Source organism: Salmo salar, chromosome 13 (genome assembly GCF_965601325.2).
Source record: "Salmo salar chromosome 13, fSalSal1, whole genome shotgun sequence".
Classification (NCBI taxonomy): domain Eukaryota; kingdom Metazoa; phylum Chordata; class Actinopteri; order Salmoniformes; family Salmonidae; genus Salmo; species Salmo salar.
The window spans coordinates 61,448,084-61,474,836 of NC_138303.1; the positions used below are offsets into that span (position 1 = coordinate 61,448,084).

General features: G+C 58.4%; 1 protein-coding gene across 6 annotated transcripts in view; it reads left to right on the forward strand.

Annotated features, from left to right (window-relative positions):
- LOC106567521 (rap guanine nucleotide exchange factor 6) overlaps positions 1-26,753 on the forward strand; it is a 167,687-nt gene that overhangs the window by 63,391 nt on the left and 77,543 nt on the right. For 4 of the 6 annotated variants that reach the window (XM_014136858.3, XM_014136862.3, XM_014136861.3 and 1 more), the window contains exons 5-7: positions 18,629-18,698; positions 23,852-23,983; positions 26,498-26,515. In XM_014136858.3, coding sequence (XP_013992333.1) covers positions 18,629-18,698; positions 23,852-23,983; positions 26,498-26,515 — 220 coding nt within the window. The remainder of the gene's footprint in view (positions 1-18,628; positions 18,699-23,851; positions 23,984-26,497; positions 26,516-26,753) is intronic. The other 2 variants (XM_014136860.3, XM_014136864.3) reach the window with 2 other exon arrangements.

The window sequence follows — 26,753 nt, forward strand, 5'->3', positions numbered from 1 at the left end:
AGGAGTGAGAGGGGCGCGGTGAGGCGGGAGGGAGAGTGGCGCAAAGGAGTGAGAGGGGCGAGGCGGGAGGGAGAGGGTGGTTGCGGAGAGGCGAGGGGGGTGAGGGGCAGAGGGGCGCAGAGAGGGGTGAGAGGTGCAGGAGGGGCGCAGAGAGGGGTGAGAGGTGCAGGAGGGGCGCGGAGAGGGGCGGGAGGGAGAGGCGCGACGGATAGGGGAGGGGCGATAGGGAGAGGCAGGATGGAGAGGGGTGCGGAGCGAGAGAGAGCGGGAGAGAGCGAGAGAGGGAGAGAGAGAGGCGCGCAGAGAGCGAGAGAGAGCGAGAGAGAGAGAGGCGCGCAGGGAGCGAGAGAGAGAGAGAGGCGCGCAGAGAGCGAGAGAGAGAGGCGCGCAGAGAGCGAGAGAGAGGCGCGCAGAGAGCGAGCGAGAGAGGCGCGCAGAGAGCGAGCGAGAGAGGCGCGCAGAGAGCGAGAGAGAGAGGCGCGCAGAGAGCGAGAGAGGCGCGCAGAGAGCGAGAGAGGCGCGCAGAGAGCGAGCGAGGCGCGCAGAGAGGCGCGCAGAGAGTGAGAGAGGCGCGCAGAGAGCGAGCGAGAGAGAGAGGCGCAGAGAGCGAGAGAGGCGCGCAGAGAGCGAGAGGGGCGCGCAGAGAGCGCGCAGAGAGCGAGAGAGGCGCGCAGAGAGAGAGAGAGAGAGGCGCGCAGAGAGAGAGAGAGAGGCGCGCAGAGAGAGAGAGAGAGGCGCGCAGAGAGAGAGAGAGAGGCGCGCAGAGAGCGAGAGAGGCGCCCGCAGAGAGCGAGAGAGAGGCGCCCGCAGAGAGCGAGAGAGAGGCGCCCGCAGAGAGCGAGAGAGAGGCCCGCAGAGAGCGAGAGAGAGGCGCGCAGAGAGCGAGCGAGAGAGAGAGAGAGGCGCGCAGAGAGCGAGCGAGAGAGCGAGAGAGGCGCGCAGAGAGCGAGAGAGGCGCGCAGAGAGCGAGAGAGGCGCGCAGAGAGCGAGAGGCGCGCAGAGAGCGAGAGAGAGAGAGAGGCGCACAGAGAGGCGCGCAGAGAGCGAGAGAGGCGCGCAGAGAGCGAGAGAGGCGCACAGAGAGGCGCGCAGAGAGCGAGAGAGGCGCGCAGAGAGCGAGCGAGAGAGAGAGAGGCGCAGAGAGCGAGAGAGGCGCGCAGAGAGCGAGCGAGAGAGAGAGGCGCGCAGAGAGCGAGCGAGAGAGAGGCGCGCAGAGAGCGAGAGAGGCGCGCAGAGAGCGAGAGAGGCGCGCAGAGAGCGAGAGGGGCGCGCAGTTAGGAGGGAGGGAGAGGGGCGCAGAGGAGTGAGAGGGGCGCGGCGGGTGGGAGAGGGTGGTTGCGGAGAGGCGGGGGGGGGTGAGGGGCAGAGGGGCGCAGAGAGGGGTGAGAGGTGCAGGAGGGGCGCAGAGAGGGGTGAGAGGTGCAGGAGGGGCGCGGAGAGGGGCGGGAGGGAGAGGCGCGACGGATAGGGGAGGGGCGATAGGGAGAGGCAGGATGGAGAGGGGTGCGGAGCGAGAGAGAGCGGGAGAGAGGGAGAGAGCGGGAGAGAGGGAGAGAGGGAGAGAGAGAGGCGTGCAGAGAGCGAGAGAGAGAGAGAGAGGCGCGCAGAGAGCGAGAGAGAGAGGCGCGCAGAGAGCGAGAGAGAGAGAGGCGCGCAGGGAGCGAGAGAGAGAGAGGCGCGCAGGGAGCGAGAGAGAGAGAGGCGCGCAGAGAGCGAGAGAGAGAGAGAGAGGCGCGCAGAGAGCGAGAGAGAGAGGCGCGCAGAGAGAGAGAGAGGCGCGCAGAGAGCGAGCGAGAGAGGCGCGCAGAGAGCGAGAGAGAGAGGCGCGCAGAGAGCGAGAGCTAGAGAGAGAGAGAGAGGCGCGCAGAGAGCGAGCTAGAGAGAGAGAGAGAGAGGCGCGCAGAGAGGCGCGCAGAGAGCGAGAGAGGCGCGCAGAGAGCGAGAGCGAGAGGGGCGCGCAGAGAGCGAGAGCGAGAGGCGCGCAGAGAGGCGCGCAGAGAGGCGTGCAGAGAGCGAGAGAGGCGTGCAGAGAGCGAGAGAGGCGTGCAGAGAGCGAGAGAGGCGCGCAGAGAGCGAGAGAGGCGCGCAGAGAGCGAGCGAGAGAGAGAGGCGCACAAAGAGGCGCGCAGAGAGGCGCGCAGAGAGCGAGAGAGGCGCGCAGAGAGCGAGAGCGAGAGGGGCGCGCAGAGAGCGAGAGCGAGAGGCGCGCAGAGAGGCGCGCAGAGAGGCGTGCAGAGAGCGAGAGAGGCGTGCAGAGAGCGAGAGAGGCGTGCAGAGAGCGAGAGAGGCGCGCAGAGAGCGAGAGAGGCGCGCAGAGAGCGAGCGAGAGAGAGAGGCGCACAAAGAGGCGCGCAGAGAGCGAGAGAGGCGCGCAGAGAGCGAGAGAGGCGCGCAGAGAGCAAGAGGGGCGCACAGAGAGCGCGCAGAGAGTGCGCAGAGAGCGAGAGAGGCGCGCAGAGAGCAAGAGGGGCGCACAGAGAGCAAGAGGGGCGCACAGAGAGCGCGCAGAGAGTGCGCAGAGAGCGAGAGAGGCGCGCAGAGAGCGAGAGAGAGGCGCGCAGAGAGCGAGAGAGAGGCGCGCAGAGAGCGAGAGCGAGAGGCGCTCAGAGAGCGAGAGCGAGAGGCGCGCAGAGAGCGAGAGGCGCGCAGAGAGCGAGAGGCGCGCAGAGAGCGAGAGCGAGAGGCGCGCAGAGAGAGAGGCGCGCAGAGAGCGAGCGAGCGAGCCGCGCAGAGAGCGAGACAGGCGCGCAGAGAGCGAGCGAGAGAGGCGCAGAGAGCGAGAGAGAGGCGCAGAGAGCGAGAGAGAGGCGCGCAGAGAGCGAGAGGGGCGCGCAGAGAGCGCGCAGAGAGCGAGAGAGGCGCGCAGAGAGAGAGAGAGAGAGGCGCGCAGAGAGAGAGAGAGAGGCGCGCAGAGAGAGAGAGAGAGGCGCGCAGAGAGAGAGAGAGGCGCGCAGAGAGCGAGAGAGGCGCCCGCAGAGAGCGAGAGAGAGGCGCCCGCAGAGAGCGAGAGAGAGGCGCCCGCAGAGAGCGAGAGAGAGGCCCGCAGAGAGCGAGAGAGAGGCGCGCAGAGAGCGAGCGAGAGAGAGAGAGAGGCGCGCAGAGAGCGAGCGAGAGAGCGAGAGAGGCGCGCAGAGAGCGAGAGAGGCGCGCAGAGAGCGAGAGAGGCGCGCAGAGAGCGAGAGGCGCGCAGAGAGCGAGAGAGAGAGAGAGGCGCACAGAGAGGCGCGCAGAGAGCGAGAGAGGCGCGCAGAGAGCGAGAGAGGCGCACAGAGAGGCGCGCAGAGAGCGAGAGGCGCGCAGAGAGCGAGCGAGAGAGAGAGGCGCAGAGAGCGAGAGAGGCGCGCAGAGAGCGAGCGAGAGAGAGAGGCGCGCAGAGAGCGAGCGAGAGAGAGGCGCGCAGAGAGGCGCGCAGAGAGCGAGAGAGGCGCGCCGAGAGCGAGAGAGGCGCGCAGAGAGCGAGAGAGGCGCGCAGAGAGCGAGAGGGGCGCGCAGTTAGGAGGGAGGGAGAGGGGCGCAGAGGAGTGAGAGGGGCGCGGCGGGTGGGAGAGGGTGGTTGCGGAGAGGCGGGGGGGGGTGAGGGGCAGAGGGGCGCAGAGAGGGGTGAGAGGTGCAGGAGGGGCGCAGAGAGGGGTGAGAGGTGCAGGAGGGGCGCGGAGAGGGGCGGGAGGGAGAGGCGCGACGGATAGGGGAGGGGCGATAGGGAGAGGCAGGATGGAGAGGGGTGCGGAGCGAGAGAGAGAGCGGGAGAGAGGGAGAGAGGGAGAGAGAGAGGCGTGCAGAGAGCGAGAGAGAGAGAGAGAGGCGCGCAGAGAGCGAGAGAGAGAGGCGCGCAGAGAGCGAGAGAGAGAGAGGCGCGCAGGGAGCGAGAGAGAGAGAGGCGCGCAGGGAGCGAGAGAGAGAGAGGCGCGCAGAGAGCGAGAGAGAGAGAGAGAGGCGCGCAGAGAGCGAGAGAGGCGCGCAGAGAGCGAGCGAGGCGCGCAGAGAGGCGCGCAGAGAGTGAGAGAGGCGCGCAGAGAGCGAGCGAGAGAGAGAGGCGCAGAGAGCGAGAGAGGCGCGCAGAGAGCGAGCGAGAGAGAGAGGCGCACAGAGAGCGAGAGAGGCGCGCAGAGAGCGAGAGGGGCGCGCAGAGAGCGCGCAGAGAGCGAGAGAGGCGCGCAGAGAGCGAGAGGGGCGCGCAGAGAGGAGGGAGGGAGAGGGGCGCAGAGGAGTGAGAGGGGCGCGGTGAGGCGGGAGGGAGAGGGGCGCAAAGGAGTGAGAGGGGCGAGGCGGGAGGGAGAGGGTGGTTGCGGAGAGGCGGGGGGGGTGAGGGGCAGAGGGGCGCAGAGAGGGGTGAGAGGTGCAGGAGGGGCGCAGAGAGGGGTGAGAGGTGCAGGAGGGGCGCGGAGAGGGGCGGGAGGGAGAGGCGCGACGGATAGGGGAGGGGCGATAGGGAGAGGCAGGATGGAGAGGGGTGCGGAGCGAGAGAGAGCGGGAGAGAGGGAGAGAGAGAGGCGCGCAGAGAGCGAGAGAGAGAGAGAGAGGCGCGCAGAGAGCGAGAGAGAGAGGCGCGCAGAGAGCGAGAGAGAGAGAGGCGCGCAGGGAGCGAGAGAGAGAGGCGCGCAGGGAGCGAGAGAGAGAGAGAGGCGCGCAGGGAGCGAGAGAGAGAGAGGCGCGCAGGGAGCGAGAGAGAGAGAGGCGCGCAGAGAGCGAGAGAGAGGCGCGCAGAGAGCGAGAGAGAGAAGCGCGCAGAGAGCGAGAGAGAGGCGCGCAGAGAGCGAGAGAGAGAAGCGCGCAGAGAGCGAGAGAGAGAAGCGCGCAGAGAGCGAGCGAGAGAGGCGCGCAGAGAGCGAGCGAGAGAGAGAGGCGCGCAGAGAGCGAGCGAGAGAGGCGCGCAGAGAGCGAGCGAGAGAGAGAGGCGCGCAGAGAGCGAGAGAGAGAGAGAGGCGCGCAGAGAGCGAGAGAGGCGCGCAGAGAGCGAGAGAGAGGCGCGCAGAGAGCGAGAGAGAGGCGCGCAGAGAGCGAGAGAGGCGCGCAGAGAGCGAGAGAGGCGCGCAGGGAGCGAGAGAGAGGCGCGCAGAGAGCGAGCGAGAGAGAGAGGCGCGCAGAGAGCGAGAGAGAGAGAGAGAGAGGCGCGCAGAGAGAGAGAGAGAGAGAGGCGCGCAGTGAGCGAGAGAGGCGCGCAGAGAGCGAGAGAGAGGCGCGCAGAGAGCGAAAGAGAGGCGCGCAGAGAGCGAGAGAGGCGCGCAGGGAGCGAGAGAGAGAGGCGCGCAGAGAGCGAGAGAGAGAGGCGCGCAGAGAGCGAGAGAGAGAGGCGCGCAGAGAGCGAGAGCGAGAGGCGCGCAGAGAGCGAGAGGCGCGCAGAGAGGCGCGCAGAGAGCGAGAGAGGCGCGCAGAGAGCGAGAGAGGCGCGCAGAGAGCGAGAGAGGCGCGCAGAGAGCGAGAGAGAGGCGCACAGAGAGGCGCGCAGAGAGCGAGAGAGGCGCGCAGAGAGCGAGAGAGGCACGCAGAGAGCAAGAGGGGCGCACAGAGAGCGCGCAGAGAGTGCGCAGAGAGCGAGAGAGGCGCGCAGAGAGTGAGAGGGGCGCGCAGAGAGCAAGAGGGGCGCACAGAGAGCGCGCAGAGAGTGCGCAGAGAGCGAGAGAGAGGCGCGCAGAGAGCGAGAGAGAGGCGCGCAGAGAGCGAGAGAGAGGCGCTCAGAGAGCGAGAGCGAGAGGCGCGCAGAGAGCGAGAGCGAGAGGCGCGCAGAGAGCGAGCGAGGCGCGCAGAGAGCGAGCGAGGCGCGCAGAGAGCGAGCGAGGCGCGCAGAGAGCGAGCGAGGCGCGCAGAGAGCGAGCGAGGCGCGCAGAGAGCGAGCGAGAGAGAGAGGCGCAGAGAGCGAGAGAGAGGCGCGCAGAGAGCGAGAGGGGCGCGCAGAGAGCGAGAGAGGCGCGCAGAGAGAGAGAGAGAGAGAGAGAGAGAGAGAGGCGCGCAGAGAGCGAGAGAGAGAGGCGCGCAGGGAGCGAGAGAGAGAGAGGCGCGCAGGGAGCGAGAGAGAGGCGCGCAGAGAGCGAGAGAGAGAGGCGCGCAGAGAGCGAGAGAGAGAGGCGCGCAGAGAGCGAGAGAGAGAGGCGCGCAGAGAGCGAGCAAGAGAGAGGCACGCAGAGAGCGAGCGAGAGAGGCGCGCAGAGAGCTAGAGAGAGAGAGAGAGAGGCGCGCAGAGAGCGAGCTAGAGAGAGAGAGAGAGAGAGAGAGGCGCGCAGAGAGCGAGAGAGGCGCGCAGAGAGCGAGAGGGGCGCGCAGAGAGCGAGAGGCGCGCAGAGAGGCGCGCAGAGAGGCGCGCAGAGAGCGAGAGAGGCGCGCAGATAGCGAGAGAGGCGCGCAGAGAGCGAGAGAGGCGCGCAGAGAGCGAGCGAGAGAGAGAGGCGCACAGAGAGGCGCGCAGAGAGCGAGAGAGGCGCGCAGAGAGCGAGAGAGGCGCGCAGAGAGCAAGAGGGGCGCACAGAGAGCGCGCAGAGAGTGCGCAGAGAGCGAGAGAGGCGCGCAGAGAGCACGAGGGGCACACAGAGAGCAAGAGGGGCGCACAGAGAGTGCGCCGAGAGTGAGAGAGACGCGCGGAGAGCGAGAGAGGCGCGCAGAGAGCGAGCGAGGCGCGCAGAGAGGCGCGCAGAGAGTGAGAGAGGCGCGCAGAGAGCGAGCGAGAGAGGCGCGCAGAGAGCGAGCGAGAGAGAGAGGCGCGCAGAGAGCGAGAGGGGGCGCGCAGAGTTCGCGCAGAGAGCGAAAGAGGCGCGCAGAGAGCGAGAGAGGCGCGCAGAGAGCGAGAGAGGCGCGCAGAGAGCGAGAGGGGCGCGCAGAGAGGAGGGAGGGAGAGGGGCGCAGAGGAGTGAGAGGGGCGCAGTGAGGCGGGAGGGAGAGTGGCGCAAAGGAGTGAGAGGGGCGAGGCGGGAGGGAGAGGGTGGTTGCGGAGAGGCGAGGGGGGTGAGGGGCAGAGGGGCGCAGAGAGGGGTGAGAGGTGCAGGAGGGGCGCAGAGAGGGGTGAGAGGTGCAGGAGGGGCGCGGAGAGGGGCGGGAGGGAGAGGCGCGACGGATAGGGGAGGGGCGATAGGGAGAGGCAGGATGGAGAGGGGTGCGGAGCGAGAGAGAGCGGGAGAGAGCGAGAGAGGGAGAGAGAGAGGCGCGCAGAGAGCGAGAGAGAGAGAGAGAGAGAGAGGCGCGCAGGGAGCGAGAGAGAGAGAGAGGCGCGCAGAGAGCGAGAGAGAGAGGCGCGCAGAGAGCGAGAGAGAGAGGCGCGCAGAGAGCGAGAGAGAGGCGCGCAGAGAGCGAGCGAGAGAGGCGCGCAGAGAGCGAGCGAGAGAGAGGGCGCGCAGAGAGCGAGAGAGAGAGGCGCGCAGAGAGCGAGAGAGGCGCGCAGAGAGCGAGAGAGGCGCGCAGAGAGCGAGCGAGGCGCGCAGAGAGGCGCGCAGAGAGTGAGAGAGGCGCGCAGAGAGCGAGCGAGAGAGAGAGGCGCAGAGAGCGAGAGAGGCGCGCAGAGAGCGAGCGAGAGAGAGGGGCCGCGCAGAGAGCGAGAGGGGCGCGCAGAGAGCGAGAGGCGCGCAGAGAGCGAGAGAGAGAGAGAGAGAGAGAGGCGCGCAGAGAGCGAGAGAGAGAGGCGCGCAGAGAGCGAGAGAGAGAGAGGCGCGCAGAGAGCGAGAGAGAGAGAGGCGCGCAGGGATTGAGAGAGAGAGAGGCGCGCAGGGAGCGAGAGAGAGAGAGGCGCGCAGAGAGCGAGAGAGAGGCGCGCAGAGAGCGAGAGAGAGAGGCGCGCAGAGAGCGAGAGAGAGAGAGGCGCGCAGAGAGCGAGAGAGAGAGGCGCGCAGAGAGCGAGAGAGAGAGGCGCGCAGAGAGCGAGAGAGAGAGGCGCGCAGAGAGAGAGAGAGGCGCGCAGAGAGCGAGCGAGAGAGGCGCGCAGAGAGCGAGAGAGAGAGAGAGAGGCGCGCAGAGAGCGAGAGCTAGAGAGAGCGAGAGAGGCGCGCAGAGAGCGAGAGCGAGAGAGGCGCGCAGAGAGCGAGAGCGAGAGGCGCGCAGAGAGGCGCGCAGAGAGGCGTGCAGAGAGCGAGAGAGGCGTGCAGAGAGCGAGAGAGGCGTGCAGAGAGCGAGAGAGGCGCGCAGAGAGCGAGAGAGGCGCGCAGAGAGCGAGCGAGAGAGAGAGGCGCACAAAGAGGCGCGCAGAGAGGCGCGCAGAGAGCGAGAGAGGCGCGCAGAGAGCGAGAGCGAGAGGGGCGCGCAGAGAGCGAGAGCGAGAGGCGCGCAGAGAGGCGCGCAGAGAGGCGCGCAGAGAGGCGTGCAGAGAGCGAGAGAGGCGTGCAGAGAGCGAGAGAGGCGCGCAGAGAGCGAGAGAGGCGCGCAGAGAGCGAGCGAGAGAGAGAGGCGCACAAAGAGGCGCGCAGAGAGCGAGAGAGGCGCGCAGAGAGCGAGAGAGGCGCGCAGAGAGCAAGAGGGGCGCACAGAGAGCGCGCAGAGAGGTGCGCAGAGAGCGAGAGAGGCGCGCAGAGAGCAAGAGGGGCGCACAGAGAGCAAGAGGGGTGCACAGAGAGCGCGCAGAGAGTGCGCAGAGAGCGAGAGAGGCGCGCAGAGAGCGAGAGAGAGGCGCGCAGAGAGCGAGAGAGAGGCGCGCAGAGAGCGAGAGAGAGGCGCGCAGAGAGCGAGAGCGAGAGGCGCTCAGAGAGCGAGAGCGAGAGGCGCGCAGAGAGCGAGAGGCGCGCAGAGAGAGAGGCGCGCAGAGAGCGAGCGAGCCGCGCAGAGAGCGAGACAGGCGCGCAGAGAGCGAGCGAGAGAGGCGCAGAGAGCGAGAGAGAGGCGCAGAGAGCGAGAGGGGCGCGCAGAGAGCGCGCAGAGAGCGAGAGAGGCGCGCAGAGAGAGAGAGAGAGAGGCGCGCAGAGAGAGAGAGAGAGGCGCGCAGAGAGAGAGAGAGAGGCGCGCAGAGAGAGAGAGAGAGGCGCGCAGAGAGCGAGAGAGGCGCCCGCAGAGAGCGAGAGAGAGGCGCCCGCAGAGAGCGAGAGAGAGGCGCCCGCAGAGAGCGAGAGAGAGGCCCGCAGAGAGCGAGAGAGAGGCGCGCAGAGAGCGAGAGAGAGGCGCGCAGAGAGCGAGCGAGAGAGAGAGAGAGGCGCGCAGAGAGCGAGCGAGAGAGCGAGAGAGGCGCGCAGAGAGCGAGAGAGGCGCGCAGAGAGCGAGAGAGGCGCGCAGAGAGCGAGAGGCGCGCAGAGAGCGAGAGAGAGAGAGAGGCGCACAGAGAGGCGCGCAGAGAGCGAGAGAGGCGCGCAGAGAGCGAGAGAGGCGCACAGAGAGGCGCGCAGAGAGCGAGAGAGGCGCGCAGAGAGCGAGCGAGAGAGAGAGAGGCGCAGAGAGCGAGAGAGGCGCGCAGAGAGCGAGCGAGAGAGAGAGGCGCGCAGAGAGCGAGCGAGAGAGAGGCGCGCAGAGAGGCGCGCAGAGAGCGAGAGAGGCGCGCCGAGAGCGAGAGAGGCGCGCAGAGAGCGAGAGAGGCGCGCAGAGAGCGAGAGGGGCGCGCAGTTAGGAGGGAGGGAGAGGGGCGCAGAGGAGTGAGAGGGGCGCGGCGGGTGGGAGAGGGTGGTTGCGGAGAGGCGGGGGGGGGTGAGGGGCAGAGGGGCGCAGAGAGGGGTGAGAGGTGCAGGAGGGGCGCAGAGAGGGGTGAGAGGTGCAGGAGGGGCGCGGAGAGGGGCGGGAGGGAGAGGCGCGACGGATAGGGGAGGGGCGATAGGGAGAGGCAGGATGGAGAGGGGTGCGGAGCGAGAGAGAGCGGGAGAGAGGGAGAGAGCGGGAGAGAGGGAGAGAGGGAGAGAGAGAGGCGTGCAGAGAGCGAGAGAGAGAGAGAGAGGCGCGCAGAGAGCGAGAGAGAGAGGCGCGCAGAGAGCGAGAGAGAGAGAGGCGCGCAGGGAGCGAGAGAGAGAGAGGCGCGCAGGGAGCGAGAGAGAGAGAGGCGCGCAGAGAGCGAGAGAGAGAGAGAGAGGCGCGCAGAGAGCGAGAGAGGCGCGCAGAGAGCGAGCGAGGCGCGCAGAGAGGCGCGCAGAGAGTGAGAGAGGCGCGCAGAGAGCGAGCGAGAGAGAGAGGCGCAGAGAGCGAGAGAGGCGCGCAGAGAGCGAGCGAGAGAGAGAGGCGCACAGAGAGCGAGAGAGGCGCGCAGAGAGCGAGAGGGGCGCGCAGAGAGCGCGCAGAGAGCGAGAGAGGCGCGCAGAGAGCGAGAGGGGCGCGCAGAGAGGAGGGAGGGAGAGGGGCGCAGAGGAGTGAGAGGGGCGCGGTGAGGCGGGAGGGAGAGGGGCGCAAAGGAGTGAGAGGGGCGAGGCGGGAGGGAGAGGGTGGTTGCGGAGAGGCGGGGGGGGTGAGGGGCAGAGGGGCGCAGAGAGGGGTGAGAGGTGCAGGAGGGGCGCAGAGAGGGGTGAGAGGTGCAGGAGGGGCGCGGAGAGGGGCGGGAGGGAGAGGCGCGACGGATAGGGGAGGGGCGATAGGGAGAGGCAGGATGGAGAGGGGTGCGGAGCGAGAGAGAGCGGGAGAGAGGGAGAGAGAGAGGCGCGCAGAGAGCGAGAGAGAGAGAGAGAGGCGCGCAGAGAGCGAGAGAGAGAGGCGCGCAGAGAGCGAGAGAGAGAGAGGCGCGCAGGGAGCGAGAGAGAGAGAGAGAGGCGCGCAGGGAGCGAGAGAGAGAGAGGCGCGCAGGGAGCGAGAGAGAGAGAGGCGCGCAGGGAGCGAGAGAGAGAGAGGCGCGCAGAGAGCGAGAGAGAGGCGCGCAGAGAGCGAGAGAGAGAGGCGCGCAGAGAGCGAGAGAGAGAAGCGCGCAGAGAGCGAGAGAGAGAAGCGCGCAGAGAGCGAGCGAGAGAGGCGCGCAGAGAGCGAGCGAGAGAGAGAGAGGCGCGCAGAGAGCGAGAGAGAGAGGAGAGAGGCGCGCAGAGAGCGAGAGAGGCGCGCAGAGAGCGAGAGAGAGGCGCGCAGAGAGCGAGAGAGAGGCGCGCAGAGAGCGAGAGAGGCGCGCAGAGAGCGAGAGAGGCGCGCAGGGAGCGAGAGAGAGGCGCGCAGAGAGCGAGCGAGAGAGAGAGGCGCGCAGAGAGCGAGAGAGAGAGAGAGAGAGGCGCGCAGCAGAGAGAGAGAGAGAGAGGCGCGCAGTGAGCGAGAGAGGCGCGCAGAGAGCGAGAGAGAGGCGCGCAGAGAGCGAAAGAGAGGCGCGCAGGAGAGCGAGAGAGGCGCGCAGGGAGCGAGAGAGAGAGGCGCGCAGAGAGCGAGAGAGAGAGGCGCGCAGAGAGCGAGAGAGAGAGGCGCGCAGAGAGCGAGAGGCGCGCAGAGAGCGCGCAGAGGCGCGCAGAGAGCGAGAGAGGCGCGCAGAGAGCGAGAGAGCGGCGCACAGAGAGGCGCGCATGAGAGCGAGAGAGGCGCGCAGAGAGCGAGAGAGGCGCGCAGAGAGCGAGAGGGGCGCGCAGAGAGCGCGCAGAGAGCGCGCAGAGAGCGAGAGAGGCGCGCAGAGAGCGAGAGGGGCGCGCAGAGAGCGAGAGAGGGGCGCACAGAGAGCGCGCAGAGAGTGCGCAGAGAGCCGAGAGAGAGGCGCGCAGAGAGCGAGGAGAGAGGCGCGCAGAGAGCGAGAGAGAGGCGCGCAGAGAGCGAGAGAGAGGGCGCTCAGAGAGCGGAGAGGCGCGCAGAGAGCGATAGGTGCGCAGAGAGCGAGAGGCGCGCAGAGAGCGAGAGCGAGAGGCGCGCAGAGAGCGAGCGAGGCGCGCAGAGAGCGAGCGAGGCGCGCAGAGAGCGAGCGAGGCGCGCAGAGAGCGAGCGAGGCGCGCAGAGAGCGAGAGAAGAGAGGCGCAGAGAGCGAGAGAGGAGGCGCGCAGAGAGCGAGAGAGAGAGCGCGCGAGAGAGCGAGAGAGAGCGCGCGAGAGAGCGATGAGCGAGAGAGAGCGCGCGAGAGAGAGCGAGAGAGAGAGAGAGCGCGCGAGAGAGAGCGAGAGAGAGGCGCGCAGAGAGCGAGAGAGAGAGGCGCGCAGAGAGCGAGAGAGAGAGGCGCGCAGAGAGCGAGAGAGAGAGGCGCGCAGAGAGCGAGCAAGAGAGAGGCACGCAGAGAGCGAGCGAGAGAGGCGCGCAGAGAGCTAGAGAGAGAGAGAGAGAGGCGCGCAGAGAGCGAGCTAGAGAGAGAGAGAGAGAGAGAGAGGCGCGCAGAGAGGCGCGCAGAGAGGCGCGCAGAGAGCGAGAGAGGCGCGCAGCGAGCGAGAGCGAGAGGGGCGCGCAAGAGAGCGAGAGGCGCGCAGAGAGGCGCGCAGAGAGGCGCGCAGAGAGCGAGAGAGGCGCGCAGATAGCGAGAGAGGCGCGCAGAGAGCGAGAGAGGCGCGCAGGAGAGCGAGCGAGAGAGAGAGGCGCACAGAGAGGCGCGCAGAGAGCGAGAGAGGCGCGCAGAGAGCGAGAGAGGCGGCGCAGAGAGCAAGAGGGGCGCACAGAGAGCGCGCACAGAGTGCGCAGAGAGCGAGAGAGGCGCGCAGAGAGCACGAGGGGCACACAGAGAGCAAGAGGGGCGCACAGAGAGTGCGCCGAGAGTGAGAGAGACGCGCAGAGAGCGAGAGAGGCGCGCAGAGAGCAAGAGAGAGGCGCGCAGAGAGCGAGAGAGAGGCGCGCAGAGAGCGAGAGAGAAAGTTGCGCAGGAGAGCGAGAGAGAGACGCGGCAGAGAGCGAGAGAGAGGCGCGCAGAGAGCGAGAGAGAGGCGCGCAGAGAGCGAGAGAGAGGCGCTCAGAGAGCGAGAGCGAGAGGCGCGCAGAGAGCGAGAGGCGCGCAGAGAGCGAGAGCGAGAGGCGCGCAGAGCGAGAGGCGCGCAGAGCGAGAGGCGCAGAGAGCGAGAGGCACGCAGAGAGCGAGAGGCGCGCAGAGAGCGAGAGGCGCGCAGAGAGCGAGAGGCGCGCAGAGAGCGAGAGGCGCGCAGAGAGCGAGAGGCGCGCAGAGAGCGAGAGGCGCCGCAGAGAGCGAGAGCGAGAGGCGCGCAGAGAGAGAGAGGCGCGCAGAGAGCGAGCGAGGCGCGCAGAGAGGCGCAGAGAGCGAGCGAGGCGCGGAGAGAGGCGCAGAGAGCGAGCGAGGCGCACAGAGAGGCGCGCAGGAGAGCGAGAGAGGCGCGCAGAGAGCGAGAGAGAGGCGCAGAGAGCGAGAGAGAGGCGCAGAGAGCGAGAGAGAGGCGCGCAGAGAGCGAGAGGGGCGCGCAGAGAGCGCGCGCGAGAGAGAGCGAGAGAGAGAGAGAGAGAGAGAGAGAGAGAGAGAGAGAGAGAGAGAGAGAGAGAGAGAGAGAGAGAGAGAGAGAGAGAGAGAGAGGCGCGCAGAGAGCGAGAGAGCGAGAGAGAGAGAGGCGCGCAGGGAGCGAGAGAGAGGCGCGCAGAGAGCGAGAGAGAGAGGCGCGCAGAGGAGCGAGAGAGAGAGGCGCGCAGAGAGCGAGAGAGAGAGGCGCGCAGAGAGCGAGCAAGAGAGAGGCACGCAGAGAGCGAGCAAGAGAGAGGCACGCAGAGAGCGAGCGAGAGAGGCGCGCAGAGAGCTAGAGAGAGAGAGAGAGAGGCGCGCAGAGAGCGAGCTAGAGAGAGCGCGCCGAGAGGCGCGCAGAGAGGCGCGCAGAGAGCGAGAGAGGCGCGCAGATAGCGAGAGAGGCGCGCAGAGAGCGAGAGAGGCGCGCAGAGAGCGAGCGAGAGAGAGAGGCGCACAGAGAGGCGCGCAGAGAGCGAGAGAGGCGCGCAGAGAGCAAGAGAGGCGCGCAGAGAGCGAGAGAGCGAGAGAGAGAGAGGCGCGCAGGGAGCGAGAGAGAGGCGCGCAGAGAGCGAGAGAGAGAGGCGCGCAGAGAGCGAGAGAGAGAGGCGCGCAGAGAGCGAGAGAGAGAGGCGCGCAGAGAGCGAGAGAGAGAGGCGCGCAGAGAGCGAGCAAGAGAGAGGCACGCAGAGAGCGAGCGAGAGAGGCGCGCAGAGGAGCTAGAGAGAGAGAGAGAGAGGCGCGCAGAGAGCGAGCTAGAGAGAGAGAGAGAGAGGCGCGCAGAGAGGCGCGCAGAGAGCGAGAGAGGCGCGCAGATAGCGAGAGAGGCGCGCAGAGAGCGAGAGAGGCGCGCAGAGAGCGAGCGAGAGAGAGAGGCGCACAGAGAGGCGCGCAGAGAGCGAGAGAGGCGCGCAGAGAGCAAGAGGGGCGCACAGAGAGCGCGCAGAGAGTGCGCAGAGAGCGAGAGAGGCGCGCAGAGGAGCACGAGGGGCACACAGAGAGCAAGAGGGGCGCACAGAGAGTGCGCCGAGAGTGCGCCGAGAGTGAGAGAGGACGCGCAGAGAGCGAGAGAGGCGCGCAGAGAGCAAGAGAGAGGCGCGCAGAGAGCGAGAGAGAGGCGCGCAGAGAGCGAGAGAGAAAGTTGCGCAGAGAGCGAGAGAGAGAGACGCGCAGAGAGCGAGAGAGAGGCGCGCAGAGAGCGAGAGAGAGGCGCGCAGAGAGGCGAGAGAGAGGCGCTCAGAGAGCGAGAGCGAGAGGCGCACAGAGAGCGAGAGCGAGAGGCGCGCAGAGAGCGAGAGCGCGCAGAGAGCGCGAGCGAGAGGCGCGCGAGCGAGAGGGCGCGCAGAGAGCGAGAGGCGCGCAGAGAGCGAGAGGCGCGCAGAGAGCGAGAGGCGCGCAGAGAGCGAGAGGCGCGCAGAGAGCGAGAGCGAGAGGCGCGCAGAGAAGACCCGAGCAGGCGCGCAGAGAGCGCAGAGCGAGGCGCGCAGAGAGGCGCAGAGAGCGGAGCGCGAGGCGCGCAGAGAGGCGCAGAGAGCGAGCGAGGCGCGCAGAGAGGCCGCAGAGAGCGAGCGAGGCGCACAGAGAGGCGCGCAGAGAGCGAGAGAGGCGCGCAGAGAGCGAGCGAGAGAGAGAGGCGCAGAGAGCGAGAGAGAGGCGCAGAGAGCGAGAGAGAGGCGCGCAGAGAGCGGAGAGGAGGCGCGCAGAGAGCGAGAGAGGAGCGCGCAGAGAGAGAGAAGAGAGAGAGAGAGAGAGAGAGAGAGCGAGAGAGAGAGAGAGAGAGAGAGAGAGAGAGAGAGAGAGAGAGAGAGAGAGGAGAGAGAGCGAGAGAGAGAGAGAGAGAGAGAGAGCGACACAGAGAGAGATGCGCACACAGAGAGAGATGCGCGAGCACAGAGAGAGATCCTAAATTAAGGAAAGTCCAAACTCTGAGTATAGCCTTGCTATTGAGAAAGAGTGAGAGAGCAGCAAGATTTGTGACCTGTTGCCGCAAGAAAAGGGCAAACGGTGAAGAACAAACACCATTGTAAATACAACCCATATTTATGTTTGTTTATTTTCCCTTTTGTGTCGTTATAACACTGTACATAGCCATAATATGACATTTGAAATTTCTTTATTCCCAAAAATGTTTGAGTGTGATGTTTACTGTACATTTTTTGTTTATTTCACTTTTGCTTATTATCTATTTCACTTGCTTTGGCAATGTAAACATATGTTTGACTGTATAAGAAAGAGCCTTAAGTCGTGCCCGCTGGCACGATATGATGCCCAGGATTCTGGGACATATTGCAACAGTGGAAGTTTCAGTCTCTCACACACTGCCCATGTTGATGACGTCAGGCTACCAGACCCGTGGCTTAGTTAGAAACCTACCATTTCACCTGGCAAATTAGTTTACACACAAGCTTTGATATTTCCCAATGTTTACGTAATGGTTCCTTTGTTGCGGGTGGATTCCATTCTCAGACATTACAAAGTTTGAACGTTATTGTGTAATGAAACGTTTTGGTCAAAAGTAGTGCACTATGTAGAAAATAAGATGCCGTTTGGTACGCAGGCAAATCGAATCAAAATCAAAGTTTATTGGTCACGAAATTAAAAAAGAAAGACATTCAGAAAGAGCAGTGTCAGAGACTGAAATATAAAGATACGTTATATACAGTCCCCTCCGTAATTATTGGCACAGTGAAAATGTTTTGGTTGTTTTGGCTCTGTACTCCAGCACTTTGGATTTGAAATGATACAATGACTTTGAGGTTAAAGTGCAGACTGTCAGCTTTAATTTGAGTGTATTTTCATCCCATATTGGTTGAACCCTTTAGAAATTACAGCACTTTTTGTACATAGTCCTCCCATTTTAGGGGACTGAAAGTATTGGGACAAATTCACTTATGTGTATTAAAGTAGTCAAAAGTGTATTATTTGGTCCCAGATTCCTAGCACGCGATGATTACATCAGGCTTGTGACTCCACACACTTGTTGGATGCTTGTGTTGTTTGTTTTGGGTTGCGTTTCAGATGATTTTGTGCCCAATAAAAATGAATGGTAAATAATGTATTGTCATTTTGGAGTCACTTTTATTGTAAATACGACTAGAATATGTTTCCAAACACTTCTACGTCAATCCGGATGTTACAATGATTACGTACAGTCCTGAATGAATCTTGAATAATCATGAGTGAGAAAGTTAAGAGGCATAAATATCATATCCCCAAGACATGCTAACCTTTGGGGTTGCGTTAAATGCGGAAGACACATTTCAGTTGAATGCATTGTTGTACAACTGACTAGGTATCCCCCCTTTCCCCTCTCACCATTACAATAGCGTGGGAGGTTAGCATTTTTTGGAGGAGTATGATATTTGTGCTTCTGACTTTCTCGCTAATCATTATTCACAATTCATTCAGGACTATTCGTAATCATGACCGCATCCATATTAATGTAGAAGTGGTTTGAAACATCCTATTCTTATTTACAAAAACAAAATGCTCTTGTGGTTGTCTTTGCAATTTAGTTTATTTTTGTTTGCGCTCGTTAGCATACTTAGCTAGCAGCCTCCATAGAAATTCGCTATAGAGTTTAGTTAGCATTCTGGTTTTAGACTCCCAATGGGTTTTTTTTGCGTTTTTTTCAATGGTGCTCCCTTGTGTACTCAGCTGGCAATACCCTAAATCCCAGGATGAGAGAAGGATGGTATGACGATATGAAAATCTGGATAGCGCCCAACCACTTGGGGTCGGCCCGTCAGGAAGTTCAGAACCAGGGCCCTGAGTTTAGTGATGAGCTTGGAGGGCACTATGGGGTTGAAGGCTGAGCTGTAGTCAATGAAAGACATTCTTACGTAGGTATTTCTCTTGTCCGGGTGGGATAGGGAAGTGTGCAGTGCAATGGCGATTGTGTCGTCTGTGGATCTGTTGGGGGCGATACACGTATTGTAGTGTGTCAAGAGTGCCTGGTAAGGTGGAGGTGATATGATCCTTAACTAGCCTCTCAAAACGCTTCACGATGAGAGAAGTGAGTGGTACTGGGCGATAGTCATTTAGTTCAGTTACCTCTTACTTTCTTGGGTACAGGAGCAATGGTGGACATCTTGAAGCAAGTGAGGACAACACACTGGGATAGGGTGAACAAGCTTAAATTACTTATCACATCGCCCACTGAGAGGAAGAGCGCACAGTCCGTGACGATGAGAATAGGAAGGTACGATACGGGACTGTCCTTGCTCAGCACGCGTCTCCTAATTAGAATCAGTGAGTGTCACAGAGCAGTAGCTTCACAGTGCTGAGGCTTTGCTTTCTCTCATAATTGGAGCGTGGTTATTTTCGGCGCAATCTGCTTCTTTCTGATTGCAGATGGATTGCGTTCTATCTCCTCCTCTCTCACACTTCCCGTTGGGTTGAATTAGTTAATGACTAGTTTGGTATCTCATGAGAAAATCATGGTACAGAGAACCGCTCCATTCCTGTGAATGGGGAAGTCACTGGGCTGACTAATGTGTTACTATTATACCGTGTGATTTGATCTGAAAGAAGTGTGGATGCCATCCGAGCCAGCCTGTTGTGTTTTGGTGGTGGGCAACCAGTAAAACGGTTGAGTCCTGTCGTTTGTCCCAAATGGCAACCCTGTTCCCTACATAGGCTCTGGTCAAAAGTAGTGCACGATGGGCCTTGGGCGAAAATGGTGTACTGTATTGGGAATTTGGGGAAGCTATTTGGGACGCTGCCCAGTGCTGTGTGGAGATCAATAAGCAAATTTGTGGTCCTAGTCGAACATGAGCTTGTTGTCCAGAGGGGAGCAGTTGACTCACTGTGAACCTGTCCTCCTACCAATCCTTTATTTGTTAACAAGCGTTAACTCTGTTTGTTTAAAAAGCATCCCACTGATAGAGCGGGCGGCAGGTACCCTAGTGGTTAGAGCGTTGGGCCAGTAACCGAAAGGTTGCTGGATCTAATCCCCGAGTTGAGGAGGTAAAAATCTGTCTTTCTGCCCCTGAACAAGGCAGTTAACCTAACCCACTGTTCCCTGGTAGGCCGTCATTGTAAATATGAATTTGTTCTTAACTGACTTGTCTAGTTAAAGGTGACATTTTTTCCCCTCAACTTTAGCCTGGCACTAAATGACATTCCAGTTCAACTCCGCCTTAGCGGAGAATGATTGTTGATTTCTCTGGATCACTATTAGAAATAGGCCTATTGTTGCTTGAATTGGAACTTTTGGAACTTTGCATCCGTGGACACAGACATCAGTATTGACTGAATCTGCAATACATTGAAGCTGCCACTAAAAAGCAGCATCTCTAATTTGCTATGTCAAAGTGTATTCAGTGTTGTACAGGACGTGGGTGGGTGCCACCCTGGCCATGTGAAGATGTCTCTCTGCCTCTTGGTTTAACACTCTGTGTCCTCTGTGCTGTGTGTTCTCTCTCCCCACAGCTTTGGCAAGCAGCTGGGGGGCAGGCGAGGCTGTGAATGCATCACTTTGGAGCCGACAGAAATGATCGTGGTGAGTTGAGTCGCCGCTTCGTCCCCTCTTGCTTTCTCTCTCTCTCTCTCTTTCTCTCTCTCTCTTTCTCCATATCTACCGACTCAGTACAGAAAGACAAGAACAAAAACAGTGACTTGTGGCGGTAGGAAGCCGCTTTACCCACGTGCGGTCTAGAAATCGTTGGGGGGGAATGAACATCCATGGGCGCGTGGCATAGCGTTTGGCCGGAGCGAGGTGTCTGGGTCACCAGGCAAAGAAAATGCACACAGCTCCTAGAGAATTAGATTGTTGTCCCGAAGCTCTCCTCTCCATGAGTTTATCAGCATCATCTGAACGAGGCCTATAGCCTTGATCTTAGGAAGACGATAATACAACTCGATGCGATGCCCACAAAGTCATCTAATCAGTGCGTAGGCCTATGTTGACGTCTGTCTGTCTGCAAGGCAGCTACAGCACGTCATAGTTCCAGCACACCGTTCAGAGGCCGGGGCAGGTACAGCAATCAACTTGAGCCATCTCCCTGAGCAGGCCTGCCCAGCGAGCACGGCGCACCGCTGCATCTGAAGCAGAGGGTGGGAGGGAGGAAGCAGGAAATGAGCTCCTCTATTAGATTTGGCCTGCTGGCCTAGGTCCTCTGTCCGTCCGCTGGTTATCATCCGCTAGAGCCCCCCTCCTCTATGGGGGGGGGGGAAATGAAAGTCTTCACCGTGTGCAGATGGACTGGCTGATTACCTGTGCCTGGGAGGATGGGACGGGGGGGGGGGGGCATTACGTAAGCTGCTTGTTTGTTGTTCCTCTCCGCCCATTTCCTCACCCTATCGTCCGTAGGACTGCTAATAACCACAGCCGGTGTTGTGGGTGCTGTCGGTCCACACGGGGAGAGAGAGTGAGTGAAATGAGACGGGGACTGCTGGGATGACCCTTCATTGATGGCGTCGTAGCAAAGTCATTGGAGAATAATCACTTGAGTTCTAAACTGACAAAGGTGTCAATCAAGTACCTTTACATGGCTGACTATTTTAATGGACGTGCGTTTTGCATCATTCCCACACCCAATTGTGGCCTCAGTGCGTTCCTGAACAGCCTAGTCGTGCCTAATGCTTAGCCACTGCATGTGTGTTCAAATGAAGCCATGTTGCATGACTGAAAAGGAAATTCGTTCCCATTAATATTCCAGGGGTAGTAATGGAGGGAACCTGAGCCACTGCAGACAGTCACGCAGACACACAAACACATACTCTCTCGCTCTCTCTCGCTCTCTCTCTCTCACTCACTCACTCACTCACTCACTCACTTTGGTTCCCTCTCCTCACTCTCGCCGCTGCACCACTCAGTCAAATCACTCACATTCCAACCAATTAGCTAATTGAGGCCTGGGGAATTATCGCAGACTAACTGCTCACGTCATTTGCGCAGCCAGGCCAGTGGTTGGACTGGTTGGAGATGTCTGGCATTTTACCCACCCTCTGTCTGTCTGTCTGTCTCGGCCTGTTTGTCAGGGAGCCTTGTAGTTCATGCACCGAGACCGGTCCATCCAGGAGATAACTTGTGAATGGTCCAATCAGGAAATATCTCTCCACATGGACAGACTCTTCGTGAACAACACTGTTGAGACTTTCTGTTTACTAGTATGTGCGTTATTACAGTTATTAGTCCTTAAGAGTGTTTGTTAGATTGAGATGCTCAGTCAGTCTTCTGTTGGTGACTTTGCAGTGATAACACTGTTAGGCTTTCAGTCTGGTTGGTTTTTCATTACCGCAGCATGTGCTGTTCCATAAACCAACCCCTCCTAGAGTTTTTATTCAGTACATTTCAACCATGACAGAAAATCTTTGCGCCTCGTTTCTGTGACAGCGGGGTCCGTTTCTCTGTTAATCTCTAGTGACAGGCCAAATGGCCAGGCTTTTACAGCACGGCCTTGACGTGTGGGCTGTCCTCCCTTGCTGTCGCACACGCGTGTTAGTGGCTAACGCACGCACAAGCACAAGCACACATGGGAGTGGTCTCTGCAGGAAAAAGCCTCTCTGACTTAGTGTTGGACTGTCTGTCAAAGTGTGCACCTGTCTCGCTAAGGGAGAGGGAGGTAGAGCGAGAGCGCGGTCACAAGGTTATACACCCCTCCCCCTCGCTGCAGCGCTAGGTAGAACTTTGTGGAATGCTGCAAATCTACAACGACGAAAAATAAGCTTTCTGTCACTGCCAGCGTACTAAATTCGGGAAGCCCAGTCGATTGTGAGATACGACGTATACATTTTATGTGATCAATTTGGGTCACGGGGTTCACAATTTGACCTTTTCTGCGAACTCTGCCAAGCACGCTGGAAACAACAGCCGTGGGCATCCTGCGCGCGCGACAACACGCCACATAAACACAACACTGTCACCGACACAACACTGTCACCGTCTACTTTTCAAAATACAACAGACTTTATCACATCACCCAACACAACGTCTTTTACTGTAGGCCTATTGTCAGAGTCCGTTTATCTCCTTTAATGCCTTTCTCTGTAGCCTAAACAAAGCAGAAAATGCTTGAGTCCCGTGAGCGACACAACACACAAAGCTTTACCGCTCAAGAAATGTACAGTGCATATGGAAAGTATTCAGACCCCTTGACTTTTTCCATATTTTGTTATGTTACAGCCTTATTCTAAAATGGATTAACTCGTTTTTTCCCCTAATCAATCTACTCACAATACCCCATAATGACAAAGCAAAAGCTTTGTCAGGTTGGATGTGGAGCGTTTCTGCATAAAAATAAATGGTGTATTGCAGTTGATTGGTGATAAGGACATGAACATATCTATTCAGCAAGACGTTCATGCAAGCATTATAATATATTTACAACCCAAAAGTAATGTGAAGTCCACTCATAACTTATGACATGAGCAATATATTTAGACTAAGTTTCGTCTGGGCCTGATAGCCAGCTTGCTAAGCAAACTGCAGGCTAACTAGGCGGAGAATTGCATCATGGGAGATGGAATGCACCCTGGGAATCGGTGTATGCTGTAGACAAGGGCAATACAGGCTTTTCAAAATGACAAAAACAAGGAATTGTCCAGTATGACTTAAAACGATAAGACATCAATGCGTTTCAAATCTTACAGTAGTGCATATATACTAACAGCATAATAACTGGTTATTAATGTCAGCCTTGTCCTTTAAGCTTTTGGTTGGGGCTAAGGGTCAGTTTCAGATTGTGGTTAGTCGTTCTGCACGTCAGCAGTGTGCATATAGTCTCTACCGTCTGTCCCGGCCAGCTGATGTGCCGAGGAGAGGGGTCCCGGGGCCACACCCTTGTCATGCCTCTCCCATCTCTTCTCATCCTCTGTGCCCATCATGCGTTTCATTACATCCTGATGGATGACTGGAGCTCACAGAGATGACAGCCCTGCAGTCTGTACACCAAGCACACACACACACACACACACACACACACACACACACACACACACACACAGATTCTTTGGGTTGGGTTTGTGTATTGCAGACTACCCTCCCCACTCTGACCCTCCTCTGCATCCTCCTCCTCAATCCCACTCTACTCCAGGCTCAGGGGTTTTCCCCACCCACTCCTATATGAACTAGAAATGCCATCTAAGTAATTGAGCGTAGCGAAACAGTCGGCAATAAAAAGTGTTCTTGCACACGTAATTGTCCACCCGTGATGCGTAAAATACTGTGGAAAAAGTTGATTTGCGTAAGCAGGGATTTCACGACTCGGAGAAGGAAAGGGAAAGCGAGAAAGAGAGGAGTTGTGGGGGGAGAAGCCCAGCATTGTTCAGACGAGTGCAGATGTTTTCTGTTAACTGAGTTATTATTATTTTTTTTTTCGGCTCCCGCTTTTCTTTACTCCAGCTAGGTCGGCGATGGCATTTGGCCCTCACTGTGTCCAAACAAGCAGCATTTGATGGGTTTACAAACACACCACAGAGACTGGAAGGCTACATCAGCTCCTCCACTGTCCTGATTAACCCACTCTCTGGCCTCGTAAAGCCTCCTCTCAAACAAGAATGACTTAAAAAAAAAAGTCAAAACCCCACCGAATGACAATGACCGTCAAAAAAGCTCTGTTGTTCTAGTGAAAATACTCTCTTAAAATATGTGACTCTTGAACAGTTGAAGCATTCTTCCTTACATTTTTTTTCATAGTTTCAATGTTTTTCAATAGTTACAATTTGTGGACAAGGTGTCGAAAGCGTTCCACAGGGATGCTGGCCCATGTTGACTCCAATGCTTCCCGCAGTTGTCAGGTTGTCTGGATGTCCTTTGGCTGGCGGACCATTCTTGATACACACGGGAAACTGTTGAGCTTGAAAATCCCAGCAGCGTTGCAGTTCTTGACACAAACCGGTGCGCCTGGCACCTACTACCATACCCCGTTCAAAGGAACTTCAATCTTTTGTCTTGCCCATTCACTCTCTAAATGGCACACATACACAATCCATGTCTCAAGGCTTAAAAATCGTTCTTTAACCTGTCTCCTCCCTTACGACACTGATTGAAGTGGATTCAACAGGTGACATCATAGCTTCACCTGGATTCACCTGGTCAGTCTGTCATGGAAAGAGCAGGTGTTCATAATGTTTTGTACACTCTGTATAACGTGAAAAGGAAACATATTCCCCAGCAATAACAACAGTGTAGTAGTACAAAGCGCTCAGGAATTAATTGTATGGCCGGAATCTTTTTTTCTTTTCTTTTTTCTGTTCTGCTCGGAGAGGATATTTGTATATTGACGGTTTCCTGCAGGAAACTGTGGCCTCACTGTGAGTTCTGTTGTACAGCAACAGCCTCCTGACTTTAGACAGCAGACCGAGACAGAATGACTAGAGCTATTCTCGTCACAGCCTCGAAGAGAGATAGAGAGAGCGCCTCATACCGTCCTCGTCTATATCTCCTCTTCTCTCGCCTGTCTTCTGGATGCCGTCCCCATGACGCTGCGCTTACACAGGCTCTCTGTGCTGTGGAAGAACTGGATGTTCAACCAGGAGCCTGAACAGGACCAGATCCAGGATCAGATCTCAGAACCAGCAGCCAGTCAGAGCTGTGATCAGTCAGAACAGCTGACGCTGAGCTCAGAACAGGGACAGTCTAGTAGTGGTGGAGGCTCTGCGCTCCCGACCCAGAGCTCTAGCGCTGAGGCCCAGCTTGGTCATGTGTTTCAGGTGGACAATGCCAGCGAGGTCGAGGAGAGGGCGTTGCAGAGGGAGGCATCCCAGAGACGTTCCCGCCGACGCTTTCGCAAAGTCAACCCCCGGGGAGAGCGGGAACTGATCACTGACGGCCAGGAGCCCACGGTAAGGACTAACGCTAATGTATAGCCTACTCATTATCACTGTTGCTGAAGTTAAAGGACGTCTACTAGGCTCGGACAGGACGATACCATTGACAGCAGTGTGGAAGCCAAGGTGTCGGTGTACTTAGGTCTCTGTGTGGAGTGAGTAGAGTTGACTGCTGTGGTGAAGTTATGAAGGTTGGACAGACGGCTTAACGAAGTACTGGTTGTTATGTGATAGTTAAAGGTCTAAGAGCGGGTTGTGGTTGAGATGTTGTTCTACAGCTTCCAATGTGTCCAGGATACATACGTAGGAATAATTGTTTTGTAGATTTCATGCCTGTATTCTACATTTTAATCCACGCTGAACTACCGCAGCTCTATAAAGCCTGTTCCATGTTCTGCAGGGCTTGCTTGCTATTTGTGTCAGTATGAAATGGGGTATGTGTGCTGTGAGGAAAGTACAGTGCCTTTGGAAAGTATTCAGACCCTTTGACTTTTTCCACATTTTTACGTTACAGCCTTATTCTAAAATTGATTAAATTGTGTTAAATTAAATCTATACAAAATACCCCATAATGACACAGCAAAAACAGTTTTTTGAAGTTTGTGTTAATTTATTCCAAATAAACTGAAATATCACATTTACATAAGTATTCAGACCCTTTACTCAGTACTTTGTTGAAGCACCTTTGGCAGTGATTACAGCCTCGAGTCTTCTTGCATACGACGCTACAAGCTTGGCACACCTGTATTTGTGGGAGTTTCTCCCATTTAATTCTCTGCAGATCCTCTCAAGATATGTCAGGTTGGATGGGGAGCGTTGATGCACAGCTATTTTCAGATGTTTGATCGGTTTCAAGTCCGGGCTCTGGCTGGGCCACTGAAGGACTTGGCTGTGTGCTTAGGGTTGTTGTCCTGTTGGAAGGTGAACCTTCATCCCAGTCTGAGGTCTTGAGTGCTCTGGAGCAGGTCTTTATTAAGAATCTCTCTGTACTTTGCTCCGTTCATCTTTGCCTCAATCCTGACTAGTCTCCCAGTCCCTGCCACTGAAAAACATCCCCACAGCATGTTGCTGCCACCACCATGCTTCACTGTAGGGATGGTTCCAGGTTTCCTCCAGATGTGACGCTTGGCATTCAGGCCAAAGAGTTCAATCTAGGTTTCATCAGACTAGAGAATCTTGTTTCTCATGGTCTGAGAGTCTTTAGGTGCCTTTTGGCAAACTCCAAGCTGGCTGTCATGTACCTTTTTACTGAGGAGTGGCTTCCGTCTGGCCACTCCACCAAAAGGCCTAACTGGTGGAGTACTGCAGAGATGGGAGAACCTTCCAGAAGGACAACCATCTCCACAGAGGAACTCTGGAGCTCTGTCAGAGTGACCATCAGGTTCTTGGTCACCTCTCTGACCAAGGCCCTTCTCTCCCGATTGCTCAGTTTGGCTGGGTGGCCAGCTCTAGGAAAGGTCTTGGTGGTTCCACACTTCTTCCATTTAAGAATGATGGAGGCCGCTGTGTTCTTGGGGATCTTCAATGGTGCAGAATTTTGTTGGTACCCTTCCCCAGATCTGTGCCTCGACACAATCCTGTCTCGGAGCTCTACGGACAATTCTTTCAACATCATGTCTTGGTTTTTACTCTGACATGCACTATCAACTGTGGAACCTTATATAGACTGGTGTGTGCCTTTCCAATCATGTCCAATCAATTGAATTTACCACAGGTGGAGTCCTATCAAGTTGTAGAAATACCTCAAGGATGATCAATGGAAACAGGATGCACCTGAGCTCAATTTCGAGTCTCAAACAAATGATCTGAATACTTATGTAAATAAGGTATTTTTTATGTTTATTTTTATAAATTTGCAAAAATTTCTTAAACCCTGTTTTCGCTTTGTCATTATGGGGTATTGTGTGTAGATTGCTGAGGAAAAGTGATTTAATACATTTTAGAATAAAGCTGTAACGGAACAAAATGTGGAAAAAGTCCAGGGGTGTGAATACTTTACACTGTGTTTGACAAGTAGTGTGTGAACTGTTGGGGTGTGTGTTGCGTGTGAGTGCAGCATATGAGTGAGTGTGTGTGTGTTTCTGTGTTTGTGTGTCTGTTACACCTGTGTGGGTGATGCATCTGTGTGTGTCAGCTCCCTGGTTTCCCCTCCTGTCAGTCGGGGGAGTTTCCCTCATGCTGCTGATAGTATCGCTGGGCGCAGACACTGCCGTGTTTCAGTTGCTTTTCTCAGTAATCACCCCGGCCCATGCTCCATCACGCCCCCTGACAAGGCGCTTGACGTCCCCATTTCCGCGCCGTCCCATCCCCTCTCCTGCTGGGATTGTCAATAAAGTCTGGCTTCAACATAGCCTCCCTTCCTCCCACCACCAGCCACCTGATCACAGAGCCAAACTGATAAATGCCTTAACAGTGAAGTCATAAGTTATGTTTTTGTCCTCTGTTGATCCTCCTGATGCCTTGTCTTTCTCTCTCCGTCCCTCCATCTCTCCCTATCCATCCCCGATGCTTGCTGTGGTCGTCCTTTAGGATTATGCGTATAACCAGGTACGTGGGAAGCTTGACTTCTTCACTGAGTGTGGCGGTGTATGTTAAAGACCCAATGCAGATGTTTTTATAGCGATATCAAGTCATTTCTGGGTAACAATGAATTACCTTACTGTAATAGTTTTCTATTAAAATGGGTGCAAAAGCTTTTTTTTTTTTTTAGCAAAGAACTATTTCTCAGTCAAGAATTTTGCTAGGATTGTCTGTGAGTGGGGAGGGGAAAAACCCTAAAACTCAT